Source organism: Vipera berus, assembly GCF_964194415.1.
Source record: "Vipera berus genome assembly, chromosome: 3".
NCBI lineage: Eukaryota > Metazoa > Chordata > Lepidosauria > Squamata > Viperidae > Vipera > Vipera berus.
This window is the reverse complement of record NC_138204.1, coordinates 86929211-86951837: the sequence shown is the minus strand read 5'-3', so window position 1 is coordinate 86951837 and position 22627 is coordinate 86929211. Positions and strand designations below refer to the sequence as shown.

Sequence of the window (22627 nt, the reverse complement as noted above, 5' to 3'; positions counted from 1 at the left end):
AGGATTGGAAAAAGTCAGTTTACATTCCAATTCCAAAGAAAGGCAGTGGCAAAGAATGTTCAAACTATCACACCATTGGACTCATTTCACATGCTAGTAAAGTTATGCTTAAAATCCTACAAGCTAGACTCCAGCAGTATGTGGATCGAGAACTACCAGAAATACAGGCAGGATTTCGAAGAGGCAGAGGAACTAGAGATCAAATTGCCAACATACGCTGGATCATGGAGAAAGCTAGGGAGTTCCAGAAAATCATCTACTTTTGCTTCATTCACTATGCTAAAGCCTTTGATTGTGTGGATCACAACAAACTGTGGCAAGTTCTTAAAGAGATGGGAATACCAGACCATCTTATTTCTCTCTTGAGAAACCTATATGCGGGTCAAGAAGCAACAGTGAGAACTGGACACGGAACCACTGATTGGTTCAAAATTGGGAAAGGAGTCCGGCAAGGCTGTATACTGTTGCCCTGCCTATTCAACTTATATGCAGAGCACATCATGAGAAAGGCAGGGCTAGATGAATCAAAAGTTGGAATTAAGATTGCCGGGAGAAATATCAACAACCTAAGATATGCAGATGATACCATTCTAATGACAGAAAGTGAAGAGGAACTAAAGAGCCTCTTGATGCGGGTGAAGGAGAGTGCAAAAGTGGGCTTGAAACTCAACATTAAGAAAACCAAGATCATGGCATCTGGCCCTCTCAATTCCTGGCAAACTGATGGGAAAGAAATGGAGGTAGTGACAGATTTTATTTTCCTGGGCTCCAAGATCACTGCAGATGGATACTGCAGCCAAGAAATTAAAAGATGCTTGCTCCTGGGGAGGAAAGCTATGGCAAATCTAGAAAAGCACACTAAAAAGCAGAAACATCACCCTGCCAACAAAGTGCATATAGTCAAGGCCATGGCTTTCCCAGTTGCAATGTATGGCTGTGAAAGTTGGACCATAAGAAAGGCTGAGCGCCAAAGAATGCCTAATGCTGGGAAAGATTGAGGACAATAGAAGAAAGGGACGACAGAGAATTAGGTGGCTGGATGGAGTCACTGAAGCAGTAGGCGTGAGCTTAAATGGACTCCAGAAGATGGTAGAGGACAGGAACGCCTGGAGGAACGTTGTCCATGGGGTTGCGATGGGTCGGACACGACTTCGCAACAACAAATCAATCTATCTATGTATCTATGTATCTATCTATGTATCTATCTATCTATCTATCTATCTATCATGCAAATACGGGTAGTTCTTGACTAATAGCCCTTCATTTAATGACCAAAGTTACAACAGCATTGAAAGAGTGACTTATGACTGTTTTTTATACAATCATTGCAGCATCCCTGTGGTCATGTGATCAAAATTCTGATGCTTAGCAACTGGCATTTATTCATGCCAGGGTCATTTGATCACATAATGTGATTTTCTGATGAGCAAAATCAATGAGGAAACCAGGTTCACTTAAGAACCATGTTACTAACTTAACATCTACAGTGATTCACTTAACTGTAGCAAGTTGTAAAATTGGGCAAAATTCACTTAACAACTGTCTTGCTCAGCAATGGAAATTTTGGGTTCAACTGTGGTTGCAAGTCAAGAACTATCTGTAGCAACATGTAAACATTTACAGAATACAGGTAGCCCTCAACTTACCACTACAATTGAGCTCAACATTTATGTTGCTAAATGAGACATTTGTTAAGTGAGTTTTGCCCCAATTTGTGACTTTTCTTGCCACATTTGTTAAGTGAATCACTGCAGTTGTTAAAATTAGTAACTTGGTTGTTATCGTGTTTCCCCAAAAGTAAGACCTACACCAAAAATAAGCCTAGCTTGATTTTTGGGAGTGGACCTAATATAATCCCCACTCCAAAAATAAGCCCTGAAGATCAAGCTAGGGCAGGGATGGAGTTTACCATTGCAACCAGGCCTCCCATGGATCAACACTTGCTTCGCCAGCCCACTTCTTCTGTGGCCAAAGGAACAGCTTCATTCTGCAGCTGAGAAGTGAGCTCGGCCCTGCATTTTGCAGTTAGAGGCCTTTCCAGAAGGCCTATGCAGCCGGGAACTGAGCTATGGATTCAATCCGTAGCTCAGTTCTCGGCTGCACAGGCCTTCCACAAAGGCCTCTGACTGCGAAATGCAAGTCAGAGCTTCATTCTCAGCTGCAAACTGAAGCTGCTCCTTCTGTCGCAGAAGTGGGCAAACTGGATGGGGCAGGCGGTGCCACTGCGGCCACGAGGTGAGTGGAAAAGACAGCCCTCCCCCAAATAAGACCTGGTGCCTCTTTTGGAGGCAAAAAACAAACAAACCAGGTCTTATTTTGAGGGAAACACGGTAAATGAATCTGGCTTCCACATTGACTTTATCAGAATGTTGCAAAAGGTGATCACATGACCCTGGGACACTGCGACTGTCATAAATGTGAGTCAGTTGTCAAGCATCCGAATATAAATCACGCAACCGTGGGGATGTTGCAACTGTCATAAGTGTGAAAAATGGTCATAAGTCACTTTTTTCCAGGCTGTTGTAATTTTGAACTGTCACTAGGCGAACTGTTGTAAGTTGAGGACTACCTGTAATGGTAAATAGGTCTCAAGTTACTGCTTGTCTAAACTTGCTGATTATGATCTTGCATAATCAACCCCAAAATAAAACTCTGGGTAGGAGAAACAATACCGAATATATTTAAAACTCTAACTGGATTAGAGTTCCACTTGCTCCTAGCCTCTTTACCACTCAGGTCATCAAATTTGCCCAGAAGTTGTGGTAATAATGGCTTAAAAGGCTTAAGAGTATATTAATAAAATTAAATATTTAATTTTGGTGTAATTGGTATATAATTGAATTTGAAACACCTCTAAAAATTGGATGGAAAGGCATATACAAGTGCAGTCATAATGATTATCTCCTGCCTTAAAAGAATTCCCATGTTTTTAAAGGCAAAATCAAGGACTTTTGATTCCGTGTTCCCTGTATTTTTCAAACTTTTACTTAGTATATAGAGTCTGAGTAATACTGCAAAAACCTTACCAGCTTGGGTCACAAATAAGCTGTTCGCAAATAAGAAACTGTATGTTTGACCGAAGATGTGGTGTGAGCCTAGCAAAAAGTGTAAAATACAGTAGACATTTACTCAATATTTACTACATCGAAGGGGAAAAAAAGAGGCCCAGTGTAGATATGAAAGGTTTCTCAGATCAAAATGAGCTACTCTGAAAGGCATCTTCCTATGTAAATAAATGTAACTCGGAAGGAGACCCTGAATAAATAATACCTCTGCCTCAATAATCTCATGACCGAAACGGAGAACCCGGGACTGTCTTGCCCTCCCCCTTCCCCGGTGTATGCACATCCCATTTCCCCTGTCTTTACACCTTCCTAATCTTGTTGAGGGCAAAAAAATCCCCTCAGTCTTGTGGACTGAGCATGCCCGAGCCACCTCGCGCATGCCCATTGAGAACAAAAGAGCTCGCCGATTTGATGGGGAGCAGAACCTAATAGAGCTCGGCAACCTTCGGTGTTTTCCGTTGGGGCCCGGCCGCCATTTTCTCGCTCCCTCTTTTTACTCGCTAGCTGCGCGGCTCCCTGCCCTGGTCGCCAGCGCTTTGTCCTGTTCGGCGATGGACGGGTGAGTGAGGGAGTGAATGAGGGACGGCCGCCGGGAATAAGAAAGGGAGGAGGGAGTTGCCGCCGCCGCCGTCGGTTGCCGCCACTTCTCCCGCCTTCTCTTTGCATCGCATCTGACGGGGACTGGCAGCGCATCCCTTGTCTGGCTCTTCCTCAGCCCCTTCCATCCTCGCCGGCTGGTTCGGGGTGTGCGAGCCAGGAGGTTTCGGGATGAGAGGAAAAGGGTGGGGGGAGGAGAGGGGGGAAGAGAAGAGGCCGGGAAGGTGGACGGGAAGACGGCTCTCCCCTCCCCCCTCCCCCTACGGCCTCCAAGCCTGCTTTGCTGCCTCTCGGGGACTTGGGCCCGGCAGCCGCGCTGAGGCGCTGACATGAGGCGTCCTCCTATGAGCTGGTCTCTGAGATGCCGGGGGATCCAAAGTAGGAGGGCAACCCGAACAAGGCCTTAAATGCCGAATGAGTGGATTGACACACTTTCTGACTCTTTCCAGAGCGGCCTTCTGGTATTCGGCTTGGAGAAAGCTCGCCTCACAAGTCCCCCGGCCCCCTTTGTAGCCTGCCTTCCCCCCCCCCCAAAAAAAAAAAAAAAAAAACCACCACCAGACACAAGGGAGCAGAGAGCAGCAGGAGGCAGACGCCTTCCTCTTTTGTTCCCCCGCGGCCTTCTCCCTTCCAAGACAGAAAGATGTCTTTGTATGCCTGGAAGACCGTTCTGTCAAAAGCCGAAGGGGAGGAAACGGCTGTGGGTGTCTGCCGTATGGAAACAACACACAAGGGCTCTCATTGGCGGGATGGAGATTGGGGTGGGTAAGTCTGTAGCGTTGCTCAGACGAGGCCCTCTTTTTTTTTTCTTGGAGGCCAAGCAGACCAACTATGTAATAAGGCAGACATGTCAAACACAAGGCCCCGGGGGCCGCATCCGGCCCACGAAGTGGTTTCATGTGGCCCGTGAAGCCATCCTGGAAACAGTGAGGGAGCGGTCTCCACTGCCTTGGCCCTGGCCCAGAAACCCTCCTTCTGCCAGAGACCCTCAGATCTGTCCCACTCCTGCCCAGGCCCCCATAGGCACCCTTGATGCGAACATGTAGAGCTGGCCACGCCCACCCAGTAGGCCATATGCACTCTAGCCACGCCCACCCAGTAGGCCACGCCCACCCTGGCCATACCCACCCGGCCCCCTGAGGGCAACCGCAATGCTCAATGAAATTGAGTTTGACACCCCTGTTAAATAAGGGGTCAACATCAAGAAAGGTGAAATTTTTATCACCCTTATAATTCTACAATATTTCAATTTGCTTTGGGGGTAGGGGTGGGGATAAAGCTATATACCACTTTAAACGGGAGTATTCGAATGTGGGCCTTAGCGAAGTTCAAGGTTGAGAGCTGACAGTTATTTGAAATCGGTTGGTCAAGGGGGAAATAATTAGGTATCATCATCATCATCATCATTATTACTATTATTATTATTATTATTATTATTATTATTATTATTATTATTATTATTATTATTATTATTATTATTATTATTATTATTATTATTACACACAATGATGTGAAATCACACCTGCAAGTTCTTTAGCTGGTGTTGGCCTTCATACATGTCAAGTCCTTCCCAAAAATCTAGTATGTCCTAATTTATTGGCATAGGATCCAAACAGCGTTGCCTTTCGTAAATTGACAGATTTATGAGCCAAGACTTTTTTATCCTTTGTATAATTGGAAATGACACAGTGCTAATTTCAACTTTTCAACTATAAGCTTCTACCAATTTTTCATTGCTGGCACATTATAATTTTTTTTTTACAGATGTTCCCGTTTGGAACATCAGTCCATTTTGGTGCCTGTGTTATGTTGTTTAAAATCAGTTGGTGTGATCTTGCATGAGCTGAGTGTATGATCTACTGTTTCTTCTGCTTCCTTGCCCAGTCTGCCCTTTAAATCATTTGATGATTTTTCAGTTTGGTCTTATTCCATTAGTTTGAATAGCTTGCTTTTGAGCAGCCAAAATCAAGCCTTCACTTTCTTACTTAATGTGCTAGTCCAAGTCATTTCCAGTTTTTATCTTTCTCCATTTTCCCCTTAATCTTTTGTCAAAATTGACCATGTACAGCAATGCTTTTCCTTGCCAGCATTCTATTCTTTTTGAAATAATTGTACATTTCATGTTTCCCCCCCCCTTACATTTAAAAAGTTCCAATTTTTAACTTGCTTCAATGCTTGCTCTTTGCTATCTTTTATAGTTTCACTTGAAGTAAACCTCTGCTTCCATTTCTGCATGGCACATATAATCTATCAATATTACTTCCAGTATGTAACACATAGTGAATAGTCATTAGCTTTCTTGCTTTTCAGTCTAAACTTGTTCAGCTTGTGTCAGTTAATCAAGCAGTGTATTGCATCATAAATATGGGCCATTATTGATGATTTTGATGGTGTTTTCACTGTTCAATTTTCTCTTTAGCACTTTTCTCACTCTTTGGATGTATTCTTTACTTATCACATTGTTAACTTGTCCATGCTTAATGTTATTCAACTGTAAAATGCTCAGATACTTGTAGGCTTCATTGTAATGGCTCCTGATGGCTTGGCCATTCAGTATTTCAGTCCCATTACTGTTTGTGTTTGTATCTCAATTTATTGCTACTGTAGCACATTTCCCTAGGCCAAATCTCATTACTACGTTTTGTGCTAAATATTCTTACCTCACAGGAAGTCCTTGACTTATGACCACAATTGAGCCCAACATTTCTATTGCTAAGCAAGACAGTTATTAAGTGAATTTTGACCCATTTTACAACCCTTCTTGCCACAATTGTTAAGTGAATCACTGCAGTTGTTAAGATAGTAACATAGTTGTTAAGTGAATCTGGTTTCCCCTTTGACTTTGCTTGTCAGAAGATTGCAAACAGTGATCACATGATGCTAAAACATTGCAACCGTTAAAAATATGAGCCAGTTATTTATTTATGAGTCATTTATTTAAAAATAAGTAAATATGAACCAGTTGCCAAGTGTTGAAATTTTGATATAACATGACCACAGGGATGCTGCAATGTTCATGTGAAAAATGCTCATAAGTCACTTTTTTCAGTGCCATTGTAACTTCATATGGTCACTAAACAAATGGTTGTAAGTTGAGGACTACCTGTATTTGTCAGTGATTGGATTTTGATTTCCAATTTTCCATAAAGTTTCAGATCATCCATATAAAGCAAATAGGAGGTTTTATTAGTATTTTTGTAGTATGGTAGTCAAGATTTATTTTCTTCAAAGATTGTAGCAATGACAAATAATAAGGATATTACTAAATCACCCTGGAAGATGTCTTTCCTAATATTGACAAGCCCACATATTTGTTTTCTAACCACCAATTCTATATTCCACTGTTTCATTATTTTTTCTATAAGCATTCTAATGATTTTATTGACAAGAGTTGTTTGCAAATATTTGATAATCCATCTAGGTGGTAATGAATGAACCTTTATTGTCAAAGTACAACCATGTATACATTGAGATTGGCTGAGGCTCTCTTCATGCCATCACCCCCAACTTACAGTGACACAAACCATCTTATTACACCATGTGAGCTAATTGCACAACACACCGGCCTCGCAAGTCAATCATGCATAAAGTTTATAAAATTATATCCCGTTCAAAAGCCTAACAGCCCATGGATAAAAGCTGTTTTTCAGCCTGTTGGTACGGCTGGCTATACTCCTATATCTCCTACCCGATGGTAGGAGAGTAAAGAGATACCGTCCATGGTGTGAGTCATCCCTGAGAATTTTCCTCACTCTTCCAAGGCAGTGAGCCCTGGCGATGTCATCCAGTGGTGTCAGGGGACAGCCCACAATATCTTGTGCTGTGTTCACCACCCTCTGTAATGCTTTCCTATCCGTGGCTGTCAGACCAGCATACCAAACCACAATACAGTACGAGAGGACGCTCTCTATAGTAGACTGGTAAAAGAGGGTCATTAGCCGTTGTTCTACCCTGTTCTTCCGCAAGACCCTGAGAAAGTGAAGCCTCTGTTGGGCCTTTCTGGCCACCTGGGTTGTATTAACTTTCCAGGTCAGATCTTCGCAGAGGTAGACTCCCAGAAATTTAAAGGAGAAATTTAAATGAATCACTTTTTTATAATCAATCCAGACCATGTGTAAATTAGTTTTTCACCTTTTTGTAATTCTTCAGAACCATTTTACCAATCAGAAGTTGATCTTTTGTGCCTCTGCTTTTCCTTTTATTGTTTTTTGTTTTACTGGAAGGATGTTATTTTCTTCTAATCAGTCTTGGATATTGTCTGTTACTAGGCCGGTGATTAAACATTGTAGGCAAGCATGTTATTGTCCTATAGTTTACTAGTGTTGACCTTTTCACTTGGTATTTTTGAATCAGGTAAGTTTTTCCAGAATAACCAATCACTGATGTCTTCTTTGTGCAATATTTCATTAAGATGTTTAGCTATAATTGGATGTAAGCTAGTCAGATATTTGAGCCAAAAGCCACACAACTGATAATTTCCAAGAGATGTCCAGTTCTTAATTTTTAATCATTTCTGCTGTAATTATTAGTTCTTTCATTTGATTTTATTAAATTCATCTTCAGATTCTTTTATCTATCCAAAGTTTTTATTATAGTCTATTGAAGTTTCCCATAGATCTTTCCAAAACTGGATTGTTTTTTCTCTTTTTTTGGTTTTCCATGATCAGAATTTCTACTGCCATTTATTCTTAGAATCACCTCTGGTCTTAATGGTTACTATGAACAAGATTCCTCTCTATTGGATCTTTAAGTCCCATAATAACCTGCTCATTTTTCAAAACCTTCTCAATTTTGATGGTCCCGATAGTTTTTACTACATTTAAATTCAAACCTCTGGCAACTCAGTGATGATACTGCTTGTAATTTGTTAAATTTTGCTCCTGCTGCAGCCACTGATCAAAAAGTTAATTGTTTCATCCTTTTCCTACAAAGGTGACATTTGCCGTTTGTTGCATGTTGTATTTTTGCCATGACGCAGTTAGTTGACAAAGTTTGTTCTTGAGCCACTAAAATAAAGCCTTCAGTTTCTTTCTTTAACAGTCTTGATTTTAAGCAAGGCCATATAGGGTTTTTAATGTATTTTCTTCAAGTATTGACCATTGGCTTGCTCTTCCAATTAACAAATCGGTTTTCAATTGTTTCTTTTCTATATTCAGTCTTCACCTTTCACCTTTGTTGTTTTCAAGAGCTTTCCTTGACTGACTTCCTTCAGCAAGGCTTCCTGGCTCAGGCCATACTTTTCTTCCTACAGTTTGCTTCACTTGTAGGAATTCTATACTCCTCAACTCTTGGCAAATACAATGGATCAATGTCACCTTTGGGGCGCAGGTTTTGTGCATTGTCATTTTTTCTTGGCTTCCAATCCAAGTTATCAAGTTCTATCTGAGTCCTGTCAGTTATTCTTGTATATAGAATAACAGGGACTGCCCAAGTTTAATTGCTAATAATCCCACCATTCAGCTTTGATTTCAAATTTTTCAAAATAATGCATTATAAAAGAAAGCAAAGATAGTAACAATAGTGATAGGCAATCCCCAAACATCTGTAGCACCATGTGAACACCATTACCAATTGCAAAAAAACAGCATTACTTGGGTCAGCTTACATGCTGTGGTGATAACCTTCACACCATCAGATGACATCTGCCTACCCCAGGCCCTTGAAAGGATTTGATAGATTCATAAAAAATACCAAATTCACTCTAAATATGTGACTGTGTGATCAATACAGTGATAATAATTAGCTAAAGTGGTATGCTCTAGTTTTGTAATTTTTATTCAGTCCATTCTTGATAATGATGTATGTGGTTATTACCTATAAAGTTTTATAGGCTCTGAATATCTGGGAGATTGCTTCTCTCCAATTGTTTCTGTCTGCAGAGTACATTCTAGTAACTCCAAGTCCTCCCCATTAAACATTGTCATCTTGTGGGACCTAGGAAGTGGTTCTTTTCTGTTGTGGCTTCCACCCTTAGGAACAGCATCTCTCCCCCCCCCAAAAAAAATTGATGACTGCACATTACTAGGATTCTGGACAGTTTGATGCTTATGATATTTTTTGTTTTGTTGTTATTGTTCATCACATTTTTTATTCTGGACTGTGTGTCTGATTTTATATTTTAGCTGTTTTTTCCTAGTTTTGTACACTGCCTGAAATATACTGGAGTTGGGCAGCCAATAAATTTATATAAATAAATAATAAAAGTTAACTTAATTTCCTTGATCATGGTCTTAGTTTGTTAGATCTCTAGTACATGCTGGTAAATAAATTTAGCAGGTTGCCTTTATAACTTGGTATTATGATTATTGCTTGACATGCTGCTGATAATCAGTTTGATAACAATGACTTCATTACTCAAATGTGTTTTCTAAGATAATTTAGTGTAATTTTATAATCACTATGGGGTTTTGAGAGGCATCCAAGCATGATTGTGGTGATTTTCATAAAATGAGATACAAAAACTGATTCTGTGATAGCTATACTGTAAGGAAGTTATCAAAACCCAGTCTTGGGATCATATATATCTCCCTTAAATATATGCCATTTGATGAACCTCAGTTTAATTTTTGACTGGAAATGTATTATATAAATAATAGTGTTCTCAAATCTCTACCCCCCACTCCAATTTTTTAAAGGAGCTGGTTGATTGTATTTAATTTCATATAAACTGAATTTAAGGGAACCCAAGATGTTAGGTTTTACAGTATAATTACAGTGTTTAAAATATATTAATGTCAACTTCTTTGCTTGTCATAATTCTAGTTTATATGTGTTTGTGGCATGTAGGCTATTCTGATGCTATTTACTGTGCCATGAAACAAAACACTTTAAGCTAGAATTTTAATACAATAAGTGTAAAACTAATTAGAACTAGATTGCACTTTAATTAACTAGGGTTATAAGGACACCCAACTCAAACAATATGATTCTGGGCAGATGTATTGGACTGTGGGGAAGAACATTGGGAATGAGAAGGAAGAGCCACAGCCTAGATAATGGTTTGATCAGTGAAATCGGTATAAAACAGTGATGGGATGGAGAAAATATCTCAGAAGGGAACTTCCTCCATATTCCTCTGGAAAAATAAAGGCAAAGGATTGGGAAAATGCTTTCAGACTTGCAATATTCTGTTATTGTAACCTGAGAATAAAAGTAATACCAAAACTCATCGTTTTGATTTCTTAGCTGGACCACTTCTTAGGGCTGACAGCAGCATACAACAACAAAACCCCCACAAACCGACATAACATTAAAATACATAAATATAAAATGCAGGGAAAAAATGGTGACTCACCATCACAACAACCAAAGAGGGATCAATTCAACTAGTCCCTAATGCCTGGAAGAAAAGCCAGATCTTAAATGCAAGCAGTCATATATCAACTGGAAGATTGTTCTAGAGAAGAGGAGCAGTTACAGAAAAGGCTGTAGATCAGGGGTGTCAAACTGCCGGCCCGCGGGCCAGTTGCATCATGCGGAGGCTGTGCCCACCACAGCTCTGGCAGTGGGAAAAAAAAGTCACAATATGTCGCGACATATCACGTGACACGGCGAGTTTGACACCCGTGCTGTGGATACTTACTCATATTTAAAAGAAGGAACCTAGAGCATGCCCTCCCCATGTGAGCATGTGGGACTGACAGATTTTCTTGGGAAAAGACAGCCCCTCAAGTTTTGTCATAGCAATTTCCATTGTAAGCAGACTCCTTCTCTATGTAGCTAACCATATTTAATTTAATTTAATTTATTATCATTTCTATACCGCCCTTCTCCCGAAGGACTCAGGGCGGTGTACAGGGCAAGAATAAAACACAGAAATTTACAAAAATTAAAAGATAATTAAATGCATGCCCGATTAAAATACAATTGATACATAGTAAAAACCCCAATAAGAATGATAAAAAACCCCACCCATATGTCTAATCTGCAATGGGGGAGGGGGGCACCATAATAGATTTGGAGCAACTCTGTAGAAAATTCTGGGAAAAAAGCAGGGAAGTAGAAATTTATTTCTTATTCAACACAATCATTTACCTTTAATATGATAGTGCCACTTTGAATAGCAACATGGCTGGCATATAAATTTAATAAATATGTCATATGATAATATAAATACTGTATAGCAATGTGAAAATGCTAATGTATTTCTATTCTCAATTTTTCCTAGTTTTTAAGTAAACAGGAAGTTAAACAGCAAATTGAATATTTGATTTTATGAAAAATGTTTGCTTTGGGAAAAAAAACATTTCCTCTTCTAAAATCTGATTATTTTTTTTCCAGCATTGTTACTGATGTTGCAGTTGGTGTGAAGGTATGTAATCAATTTAAATTATAATGTTGAATAATGAAAACATTGGTCTAAAAATATTTATTTCTAAATTTGTTTAGTATTATCTTGGTGACTGCTTGTCATTCTTTTATCTAGAATCTTCAAGCAACCTAGAAGTTAGTAGAAAACCCCCAAATTATTTACCATAATTACCAGTATCTAAATATAATTGCAACCAGCTATAGAATGAATTAAAATATTATTGAATAGCTTGCAGAGAAGGAGATAATTGATAGGGGATTTTCACACTTCTAATTTAGGGTTTTTACAATAGTACTGGGGGAAAAAAGAATCTTATTTCATTTCAAGCTATTTTAGCTGCATTCTCAAGGCCTTCTGTTTTTATTATTCTTAAAGGTCTTTTCTAGATATAACCTTTGCAAATTTTATACCTCAAGTAATGGAATTGCGCTGTAAATATGTATACTTCTTTGCCAGCACAATTTTTCTTGCCCTCTGCCTTTAATACTTACAGTTTAGACATCTATTGGTTTACACATTGCATTAAACCATGATTTAGCTTTGTTCGTTTTGATGTGGAGTGTAAATCTAATCAATATGCTTTGTAAATTACGATTTATGTATGAGAATGTGTGGCCACATGCCCAAAACATTTTATTCACTAAACAGCTTGGCATACTATTTTTATGAACTAAACTTTGGTTTTTTTCCCTTTTCCTTTGTCTTGATTGGTTAATTTAACTTTGGATTCTGTATCCTCTGCAAACTGTTGGTAGATTTTTCTTTCAAAATTTCACTATGAGTAGGTTAGGATCAGATCCCAGAAACTGTATTACAAGCATAAATATTCCCCATTTTTGAAGAGGCTTGTTCCTGAAATTAGGGTTTGAAATACAGTAGAACTAAATTGTAAAGATTTTTGTTAATAATACTATAACATTATAGTGGTGGTGCAGTGGTTAGAATGCACGGTAGTACTGCAGGCTAACTTACTGCTCACTCCAGGAGTTCAATTCTGAGCCACTCAAGGTTGACTCAATTTTCCATCTTTCCAAAGTCAGTAAAATGAGGACGCAGATTGTTGGGGGCAGTATACTAACATTGTAAACCGCTTAGAGAGGGCTGTAAAGCACTATGAAGTGGTATGTAAGTCTAAGTACTATTGCTATATTAATATTAGGATTTTTTTTCTATCTAAATAAATGGAGTATAACGTAACAGCATACCAAAGGAAAGAATTAGTAATTGTTGAAATACCTTGTAATGAGACATAAATTTTTGGATTGGGTTCATATAGCACACAAAATCACAAATAAGTAAGCCACATTTTGACTTTATAAGATATATGCACATACATGTGTAAGTAGGGGCATTCTTGATGAATAAAGTATAATTAGAGTGCAGATGGTAACTTCTGTAATCTTACCTCAAATTAAGGGGTTACAAGGTCATAAAAAGAGATTTTTTAAAAAAAATTGGGCCAATTTTGATATTATTTTTTTAAAAAAATACCGTCCTTAAACAATGTGTCTCTAAAATTAGCTTAGGCTGCAGTAAGTGAAATTTAGGGCTACTATAATGTGTGAAAAAAGTGGCCTGCACACATTGCTTTCCTTTTCAGTTACCTTATATGTATATCCATTTCTGACCTCCCGTTTAGGCTTACTTTGCTGAGAAATGGTTGTTATCTTAGAGAAATTGTAATTCTGGTCTACATATAACATAACCCTAATTTAAATAAAAGTTTGATTTGCACAAAATTCTGAGCCAGAAAACTTAATTGTTTTCTGAAACAAATCATATTGGTGTGATTTACCTATAAAAGTAAATCATATTACATTGTGAGTTACTGGGGGGAAAAGAAAGCATCACATTATGCTAATATTGGTTGCAGACTAAAGTTTTAGATGTGGTGCTAGATTTTTGAAATGAAAATTTTGAATTTCTGGGGGATTATTCTACCATATTCAGAATTCTTGTACTGGAAATAGAAAAATTCATTGGGAAATCTATGTATAAGAGAATATTTGTAGCTGTGGGGAATATCATCAGTACACTAGAGTTGCCTAGTTTGGTAATGAAACTTCTACAGTAAAACAACCAAACTCAGCACCTAATACCCCATAAATCTATATATGTAAATAATGCTGTAGAGCTTATTGGATACTTTTAAATACTCCAAATGGAAAGAATTATCCATTTTGCCATGTTCAGACAGTTGTGAATAGTTTATTTTGTCAACAACATCACTGTTAATCACAAGAGTTGTAATGAAAGATAGCCACTTTACTCCTTAAACAAAATAATAATTACTGTATGTAATTAACAGCAACTGTTAACTGTAAATCATTTAATATGTATGGGAACTAATAATACTAGAAGAAAGCAAAACATTTTGGCTCTTTTGAAGCTAACAAGGAAGGCAGTTGAATAATTCTAGGCTGTTAAATGAGCAATCAAAGTAAAATTGGGCAGAACAAGGTTTTTGGGCCCATGTATCTGTTTTGGGTGGCTGTAGTACCTTTCTTCGAGGAAAATTGTTTAGTTTAATCATCTTTATGATTAAACAGAACCATTGGAAGAGTTTTCTATGCCCTAAATGGCTTAGAAAAATGTGTAAAATATTCTACAGTAATCTATGATGTTTTCAGAGAATTGTGGCAGTAGTTCTTTAAGGATCAAAACGGGAGTTTGTAAAAAGGAATCAGTGTCAAAATAATGGATACAACAAAGTGGTGGAAGTCTCAGTCCTTTTTATGTACAATATATGTGATGTATTGAAGCACAGAGACAGTGTTTCAATCACCCAATCAAACTTGCTATTTTGACTCTGTTGATACCCTGGTCTCATCCCCAAGATTGATGAGTGCATGGTAGATCTAATCATCTAGAACAGCAGCATCCAACCTTTGGGGCACCAGGGACCGGTTCTGTGGAGAGAGGTTTTTCTGTAGACCGGAGGGGATGTGGTTTTGTGTCTGCCTGCATCCCACGGATGGGGCTTCGCTTGTTTGTGCAGCCTGGTTTCTGGCATGCCGCGGACCGGTGCCACCCCATGGACCAGGGGTTGGGGACTCATGATCTAGAATAAATGATCTCTCATCCTTCTTTTGGCCCTTTTTGGAATAAGCCAAACTCCTGGAGCTGACTATATATCTGATGTGACAAAGTCAGGTTATAGGGAATGGTTGAATTGGTGTTGGTTGCAGGCTTGCTATTGTCACATTTGGCCTAGAATTTTTGCCAGCAATCTCTTGCCCCTCTTTTCCCATCATCAAAGTTCTTTCTTAGAAGTTCATGCCAAGTTTTCCTTATTTATCAACATAGGAATTGCTGTATGAACGGTAGTTGATTATATGTTTTACATCATATTCTGCAGTGTTAAGTATTGTATAAATATACAGAGATTCTATGTGTACTTGTAATCATTACTATAGGTGAAGCCAAACACCTTTTAAAATCAGTATTTAACTTTCATATTGATCTCAAGTTTACTTTATATACAAATTAGTTGAGAACTCGAAAACATAATCTGCTTAATTTTAACATTTTTGAGGCATTAGAAAGAGTCACAAGGAAAAAGTCTACAGTGCAGAAATATGCTAAAAGAGAATCAATGACTCAAATATATTGCAAGAAGATGATTTAAACGGTTTCCAAAAATCTTGGAAAGTTATACTACAAAGGTTTTTACACTGTCCTTAAACACATTTTAAAAGGCAGTGTTAACTGTTAATATAACCTTCTTTACATAAATGGAAACTATTTTAAAATATAATGGTAACTCAGTATGTTTGTGGAATTGAGGCCAGCAAAAACTGTCAGTTTTCTGTGAAGGTAAGTGATGGTTTCAAATATTCTCATCTTAAATTGTGGGTAAATTTTAATTAAACTTTCAGGATTTATTAAATCATTACTTTATCTTTCAAACCAATTGTTGCATTCACATGAGGAAATATGCTCATCTGTGGAGCCTGATAAGTTGACTCTTGCATATGGAAACAGTTACATCTTTGATCCTGTCCAGGTATGGAAGTTTAAGCAGAGTTGGATTTAGATGGGAAACCATGAGGGAATTGGGCTGAAGACCTCATTGGGATTTCAAAAAACTTCCTGGAAAAAAGCAACATTGAACTATTTCCATGCAATAATGAAGTTAATTTTTCAAATAGTCAATTGTTCATACAGAAGTTGAGCTCAACTGAAAGGATCATTACTTTTCAGTTTTCTTGTGAATTTAGCAAAGATTGAAAAAGTAAATATTACATATGAAATTAGCTTCCTGCTTTGTCCCTCCATTGACAAACCAAGGTTTGAAGACAGGCTATTACTACTTATAATTCTTATTCTATGCTTTACATAATTAATTACCCTTAAAAGGAGTGTATATATTTAACAAAAATAATTCAGCCATGATAAAACAATTTTGCTATTGTCTAGTAGTGGCATATCAAGTTGGGGAAAATGTATGAATCTCTTTCAACAACCTGGTGTCTCCTGTTAAATTAAATAGCCATAGCTTGTGGGGAAGGATGCTTTTGGATAGGTCTTTATTGCACAAAGTGCAAATGGAACTAATAGGTTGCTGTGCCTGTGTTCAATATGTTAAAAATAATGCAATAAAGTAGCTGGAAATACAAGTAGTGCAGAATATGGCAGTTAAGAGGGAATGAATACTTACATAATCCCAGCATTATCAAGTAAGGCTATACAGGTAGTCCTCAATTTATGGTCACAAATGGACTGGAATTTTGATCACTAAGATCAAGCAAGCCTCATGTGACTGGATCCTTTTTACTGCAGTTAAGTGAATCACACAAATCTGGCTTCCCCAGTTGACTTTGCTTGTCAAATGTTGGCTGAGTAGGTCACAAATGATGGTCACATAAGACGCTGCAACCATCACAGATACTAGCCAGTTGCCAAGTGCCCAAATTGCAATCAGATGGGATTGGTGTGATGATCACAATTGAAGGATGGGTTGTAAGTCACTTTTTCTAAGGCCATAGTTATAAGTTGAGGACTACCTGTAAAGCAAGAGCCCTTTTGTTTCAGTACTTTGGGTTACATATTGGCCAACAGATGCTTTTGGAAGTTCACAATGATGAACAAGAGAGTGATAACCATGTGATTTTCCAGCTAGCTATGATTCATGAAGCATTTATACAGGTATTAATTTAACTATTAATAATACTTTTTCCTTTCTTGATGTTTTCAATGTTTTATTTTTAATGTTGCAAACAGTTCATAAATCTTCCAGAATTACTGAGAGTCAGGCAGCATATAAATTTAAATAATACTAATAATAAAAATCCCCCAGTGTCTTGATAGTTATCACCACGTTTTATGGCATCAACTTTTGAAGTTTAATGATGCAGTTGGTAAAGAAATACGTCTCTTATCTGTTTCCTCCTATATTTTGTTTTAGTGGGTTGCTTCTTGAAGAGAGAAAGAAAGCTCTATTTATATTTTTTGTACAATGTATGATTTTATATCCCAATGTGAGGTCTTCCTTTTTTACTTTAGCTCAAAGACCAAAACACTAAAATGCCATAGTCATTTCTGGAAGGGATGCTGTTCTAACTTCCTAATCAGTTTGTATAACCAGTCCTTCATTTGGTCTTAGTTTGCTTTTAGAGACTTATTTATTTATCTGTACTGCCTTTATTATTTTTACAAATAACTCAAGGCAGCAAACATGTCCAACACACTCTCTGCCTGCTATTTTCCCTACAAAAAAAGCACTGTGAGGTGGGTTGGGCTGAGAAGCAGTGACTGGCCCATAGTTATCCAGCTGGCTTTCATGGCCTAAGGCAGGACTTGAATTCACAGCTCATAGTAAAAGGTAAAGGTTTCCCCACACATGTGTGCTAGTCGTTTCCAACTCTAGGGGCCGGTGCTCATCTCCGTTTCAAAGCCGAAGAGCCAGCGGTTGTCCGAGGACGTCTCCGTGGTCATGTGGCCGGCATGACTAGATGCCAAAGGCGCACAGAACGCTGTTACCTTCCCACCGTAGTGGTCCCTATTTTTCTACTTGCATTTTTACGTGCTTTCAAACTGCTAGGTTGGCAGAAGCTGGGATGAGTAACAGGCGCTCACTGTTACGCAGCACTCGGGATTTGACCCACTAAACTGCCGACCTTCTGATCGACAAGCTCAGCGTCCTAACCTACTGAGCCACCGCATCCCTGTCTCACAGCTCCTAATTCTTTAACTAATAGACTCTTTTCTTGTTTTTTTGCAGTTTTAAATTAGAAATATGGAATCTCAGATCTATGGGTTAAATCTGTCCTCAGTTCTGGACTCTTTCAAAATCTCTGCAAAATGGTGGTTTTCAAAATTTCCCTCATTTTCCTATGCCAAAATCAAAGGAGGATGAAGATACGGTAGTGCTTAAAAGTTTGTGAACCCTTCAATATTTTTGCATAAGTATGATCTAAAATGTGAGCAGTTTTCCATACAAGCTCTAAAACTAGATAAAGAGAACCCAGTTAAAAAATTGAATCAAAAACATGATACCTGTTTATTTACTTATTGAGGAAAATGATCCAAAACTACATATTTGTGTGAAGCAAAGACCTGTGAAACTCTAGAATTACTTAAACTTCTTTTGAAGGAGAAATTAAGAGTCATAAGTTTCGATCAATGGGTATGAGTATGGGAGATCTTGTCTTGAACAGAATTGTAGGTGTTCACTATCAACAGCAACAGCGTTTAGACTTATATACCGTTCCATAGTGATTTACAGTACTTACTGAGCATTTTACCAATGTCAGCATGTTGCCCCCAACTATCTGGGTCCTTATTTTACCAACTTTGGAAGGATGGAAGGCTGGGTCAATTTTAAAACGCTTAGGATTAAGCTCCTGGCTGTGGGCAGTTTGTGTCTGCAATGCTGCATTCTAACCACTCCACCACCACACCTCAGTCTGATGTTCACAACACAGGTATTTGGAAGTGTGGCATGACTCAAATAGAGGAGATATCTGTGAACTACAAAAAAACGGTTATTAATGCTCACCAGTTTAGAAAAGTTTACAAAACTTAACAAAAGGCTACAAAACTCCAAAAGAGTTTGGGCTCCACCAGTATCCAAATGGAGCATTGCTGCCCATCTACAGTTTATGAAAGACTTACTTGGATAAGCCCGAAAGCGATTGGAAGAATGTTCTGTGGACAGATGAGACCAAAATAGAATTCTTGGGCTTGAATTTTTCAGTTTGGCGAAAGGCAAGCACTGCATTCCAGCATAAGGACCTTATCCCATCTGTGAAACATGGTGGCATTATCATGCTTGGGGGCCTTCTCTGCTGCTTTTGGACCTGGACAGCTTGCCCTCATTGGTAGAACTATGAATTCTGAATTGCATCAGCAAATTCTGCAGGAAAGTCTCAGGGCATCTGTCTGAACTGAAGCTCAAGAGAAACTGGGTCATTCAACAAGACAACAACCAAAAACACATGTCATACAAGCAAAGAATGATTAAAGCAGAAGAAAGTCATTTGAATCATTTTCCTCAATAAATCAGTGAATAAGTATGTTTTTCCCTCATTTGCTTTTGACACATTTGTTTAATTTGGTTCTCTATCTAATTTTAGGACAAGTGTGAAGAACAGATTACCTTTTAGGACATATTTATTCAGAAATATTGAAAAATACTGAAAATTCAAAAGCGTTTACAAACTTTTTTTAAAAAAAAACTATATATCTACAGCTTCAAGGCTCTCGTTGCTTTTGGAAATACCACCTGATAATTTAGTTGCTTCTCATTTTTCTAATTGGATTTTTCTAATTTAATCTTTTATCTGCTATTTTCATGGGGCTTTGGACAAGTAACTTTTGTTTTAGTCTCACCTGAAGAGACTATCATAACTGAATAAAAAAATAGATGTAAATAATATCTTTTGAAAGGACACCTGAAAGCTTAGTGAAAAAAATGATAACCCTTTAAATACGTTTCCTGCCTCTAGATTTTCACTTAATGCCATTTTGACATTGTTAATACCAATTTTGTATTTTTTAGATGGCAAAATGCTTATTGTTTCTTTCTTTCTTAGAGAGGATCTGACGAACTTCTTTCAGGCAGTGTACTCAATAGCCCGAACTCTAATATGAGCAGCATAGTAGTTACTGGTAAGTGATGCATTTTTAAAGGATCATTGTTATTTGAATATCAAAATATGTCCATCTTGCAGAATAGATTAAAATGTATAGCAGAAAGAATGTTCATGATGCAATTTGAATAATGATACATTAAACTTTTTTTTTTTAAAAAAAAACCAAAGCCAGCAATAAGTGCCTGAACTAAACTTGTGTGATGTTTGTGTGTATAAATAAATAAATTGGAAAAATCTTTCATTCTGTAAGGCAGGATAACAAATGGAAGTTTCTGCAACAATCTTCTTGAATCCACAGCCTCACCTACAATTGTTATTTAGCTATGATGTACAGGTAGTCCTTGATTTATAACAGTTTATTTAGTGACCATTCAAAATTAGAAAGGCAGTGAAAAAAGTGACTTATGACTGTTTTTCCCACTTAAGACCGTTGCAACATCACATGATCAAAAGTTAGATGCTTGGTAACTGTCATATTTATGACAGTTGCAGTGTCCCAATGTCATGTGATCACCATTTAAAACCTCCTGACATGCAGAGTCAATGGGAAGCCAAATTCATTTAACAACCCTGCCATTAATTTAACAACTGCAGTGATTCACTTAACAACTGTGGCAAGAAAGGTCATAAAATGGGATAACATTCACTTAACAATTGTCTCACTTAACAACATAAATTTTGGGCTCAATTGCAGTTGTAAATCAAGAACTGCCTGTATTACAGAAAATTAATACTGAAATTTACCTATTTTCCTTCACCCCCTCCACCTGTTTAGTCTTCTGTCCTTTTTACTGTGGTATTTCTATTCTACTCTGTCTGCCACATATAAGAATATACTAAATGTGCGATAAAAAATGTTATGCTTTATGCTATGCCCTTGAATAATTATGAAAGTTTTGCAAATAATGTTAAAAGGGCAAGTGCCCAGCCTTTTCAATTATTCAGATAATCTCTTGCTTGAGCATCTAGCAACTATAGAATTAATGTATTGAAATCTTAGTGTTCTCCTTAATTAATTTTGTAATTAATTTCCTTAATTATACATCAAGGTATGTTTTCATTTTCTTTGATGCTACTATTTATCCTAAATTTGATAGCTAGTATTAGAATTTATTTTAGTTCTTAAGTTATTCTGGGACTTTTTGCTGAGAGTGGTACTAATGTACAAATGAACTGAAACTAGAATATAATAAAATTAGGAGAGAAGGTATTCTGGGATGGCATACTTATAATAAGTAGGTAATCTTGGATTGGTCAATGACCTGCATAGGGATACCTGTTTCAGTCTGGTTGTATATGTTGGGATTGTGTGCTTTTTTTTTAATGCTTTCAAGTCAGGGATGACTCCTGGCGACTGCCTGGACAAGTGCCTGTAATTTTCTTGTCAAGATTTCAAAAGTAGTTTGCCACTGCCTGCTTCCTAAGACTGAGAGAGTGTGACTGGGCTGAGGTCACCCAGTTGGCTTCATGGCTAAGGCAGAATGAGAACTCATGGTTTCTCGCTTTGTGCCTCAAGCACTACACAAAACTGCCTCTCTAATATGCTAGTGTTAGATGGCATTAAAGTTGTTTATTAATAGGAAGCACCAATGCTCTTATTTAAGGATTAAAAACTATCCATTGGTAACTGACATATTTCAGATTTTGAGATATTTAATTTAATTTAATTTAATAATATTTCTATACCGCCCTTCTCCCTGAGGACTCAGGGCGGTTCACAGGGCAAAAATAAAATACAAAATACAAACATTAAAAGAGATTAAATGATTGCCCAAGTTAAAACAATTAATATACAATTATAAAACCCCAAAGATCAAATTAAGAATACAAAAATAAAAAACCCCACCAATCCCCATCAGGCTAGGCCGGCTTGTACAAACAAAAACGTCTTGAGATCGCGACGAAAGGAGCGAAGATCGGGCGCCATCCGGAGCTCTACCGGTAACTGATTCCACAGCTCCGGAGCGCCCACAGAGAAGGATCTCCCCCTGGGGGCCACCAATCGACATTCTCTGATCGGTGGCACCCTGAGGAGGCCCTCTCTGTGGGAACGCACAGGGTGCAGGGAGCTTGATGCCGGCAGCAGATGTTCCCTAAGGTACTCCGGCCCCATGCCATGGAGGGCTTTGAACACCATTACCAGTACCTTGAATTTCAGGAATGTACACAAAATAACTAATAGAGGAAGCGTGTGTTTTCAAAATGTGGCTGCCAGAATAATCGGGATCCATACATTTTTACATTAAAGTTTGTATAGCATTGAAATAACAGTGGGCTGTAATATCGTGACACAAACGCTAAACATAGTTAATGGCATCCTGGCATCTCCTGCAAGTATGTAAGCTGTAGTTTTCATTGTGGCTTCTTAGTTGCAGGGTGTGTGTGTAATAAAGTAATAAAATAGATACATAAATATGTAAAATAAATAAATAAATAAATGCTTGGTTATATCCATTGCTTCGATATCCTTCTAATGTCTCTAATGATCAACACAATCAAAAGCTTTGGAGTAGTCTATAAAATAGAAAATGAGTTCTTTTTGATATTGCTATTTCTGT

At 37.9% G+C, this 22627-nt stretch overlaps 1 protein-coding gene across 8 annotated transcripts in view; it reads left to right on the top strand.

The window, feature by feature from the left end:
* Window positions 1–3442: 3442 nt before the first annotated feature.
* The window catches only part of PTBP2 (polypyrimidine tract binding protein 2), a gene marked incomplete at its 5' end in the record, with an annotated part of 114216 nt that continues 95031 nt past the window's right edge, over window positions 3443–22627 (top strand). For 5 of the 8 annotated variants that reach the window (XR_014026222.1, XR_014026223.1, XR_014026224.1 and 2 more), the window contains 3 exons: window positions 3443–3624; window positions 11943–11973; window positions 20010–20085. Coding sequence is in view for 5 of the 8 variants with exons in the window: in XM_081326115.1 (XP_081182241.1) it covers window positions 3443–3624; window positions 11943–11973; window positions 20010–20085 (289 nt within the window). The remainder of the gene's footprint in view (window positions 3625–11942; window positions 11974–20009; window positions 20086–22627) is intronic. The other 3 variants (XM_081326119.1, XM_081326118.1, XM_081326117.1) reach the window with 1 other exon arrangement.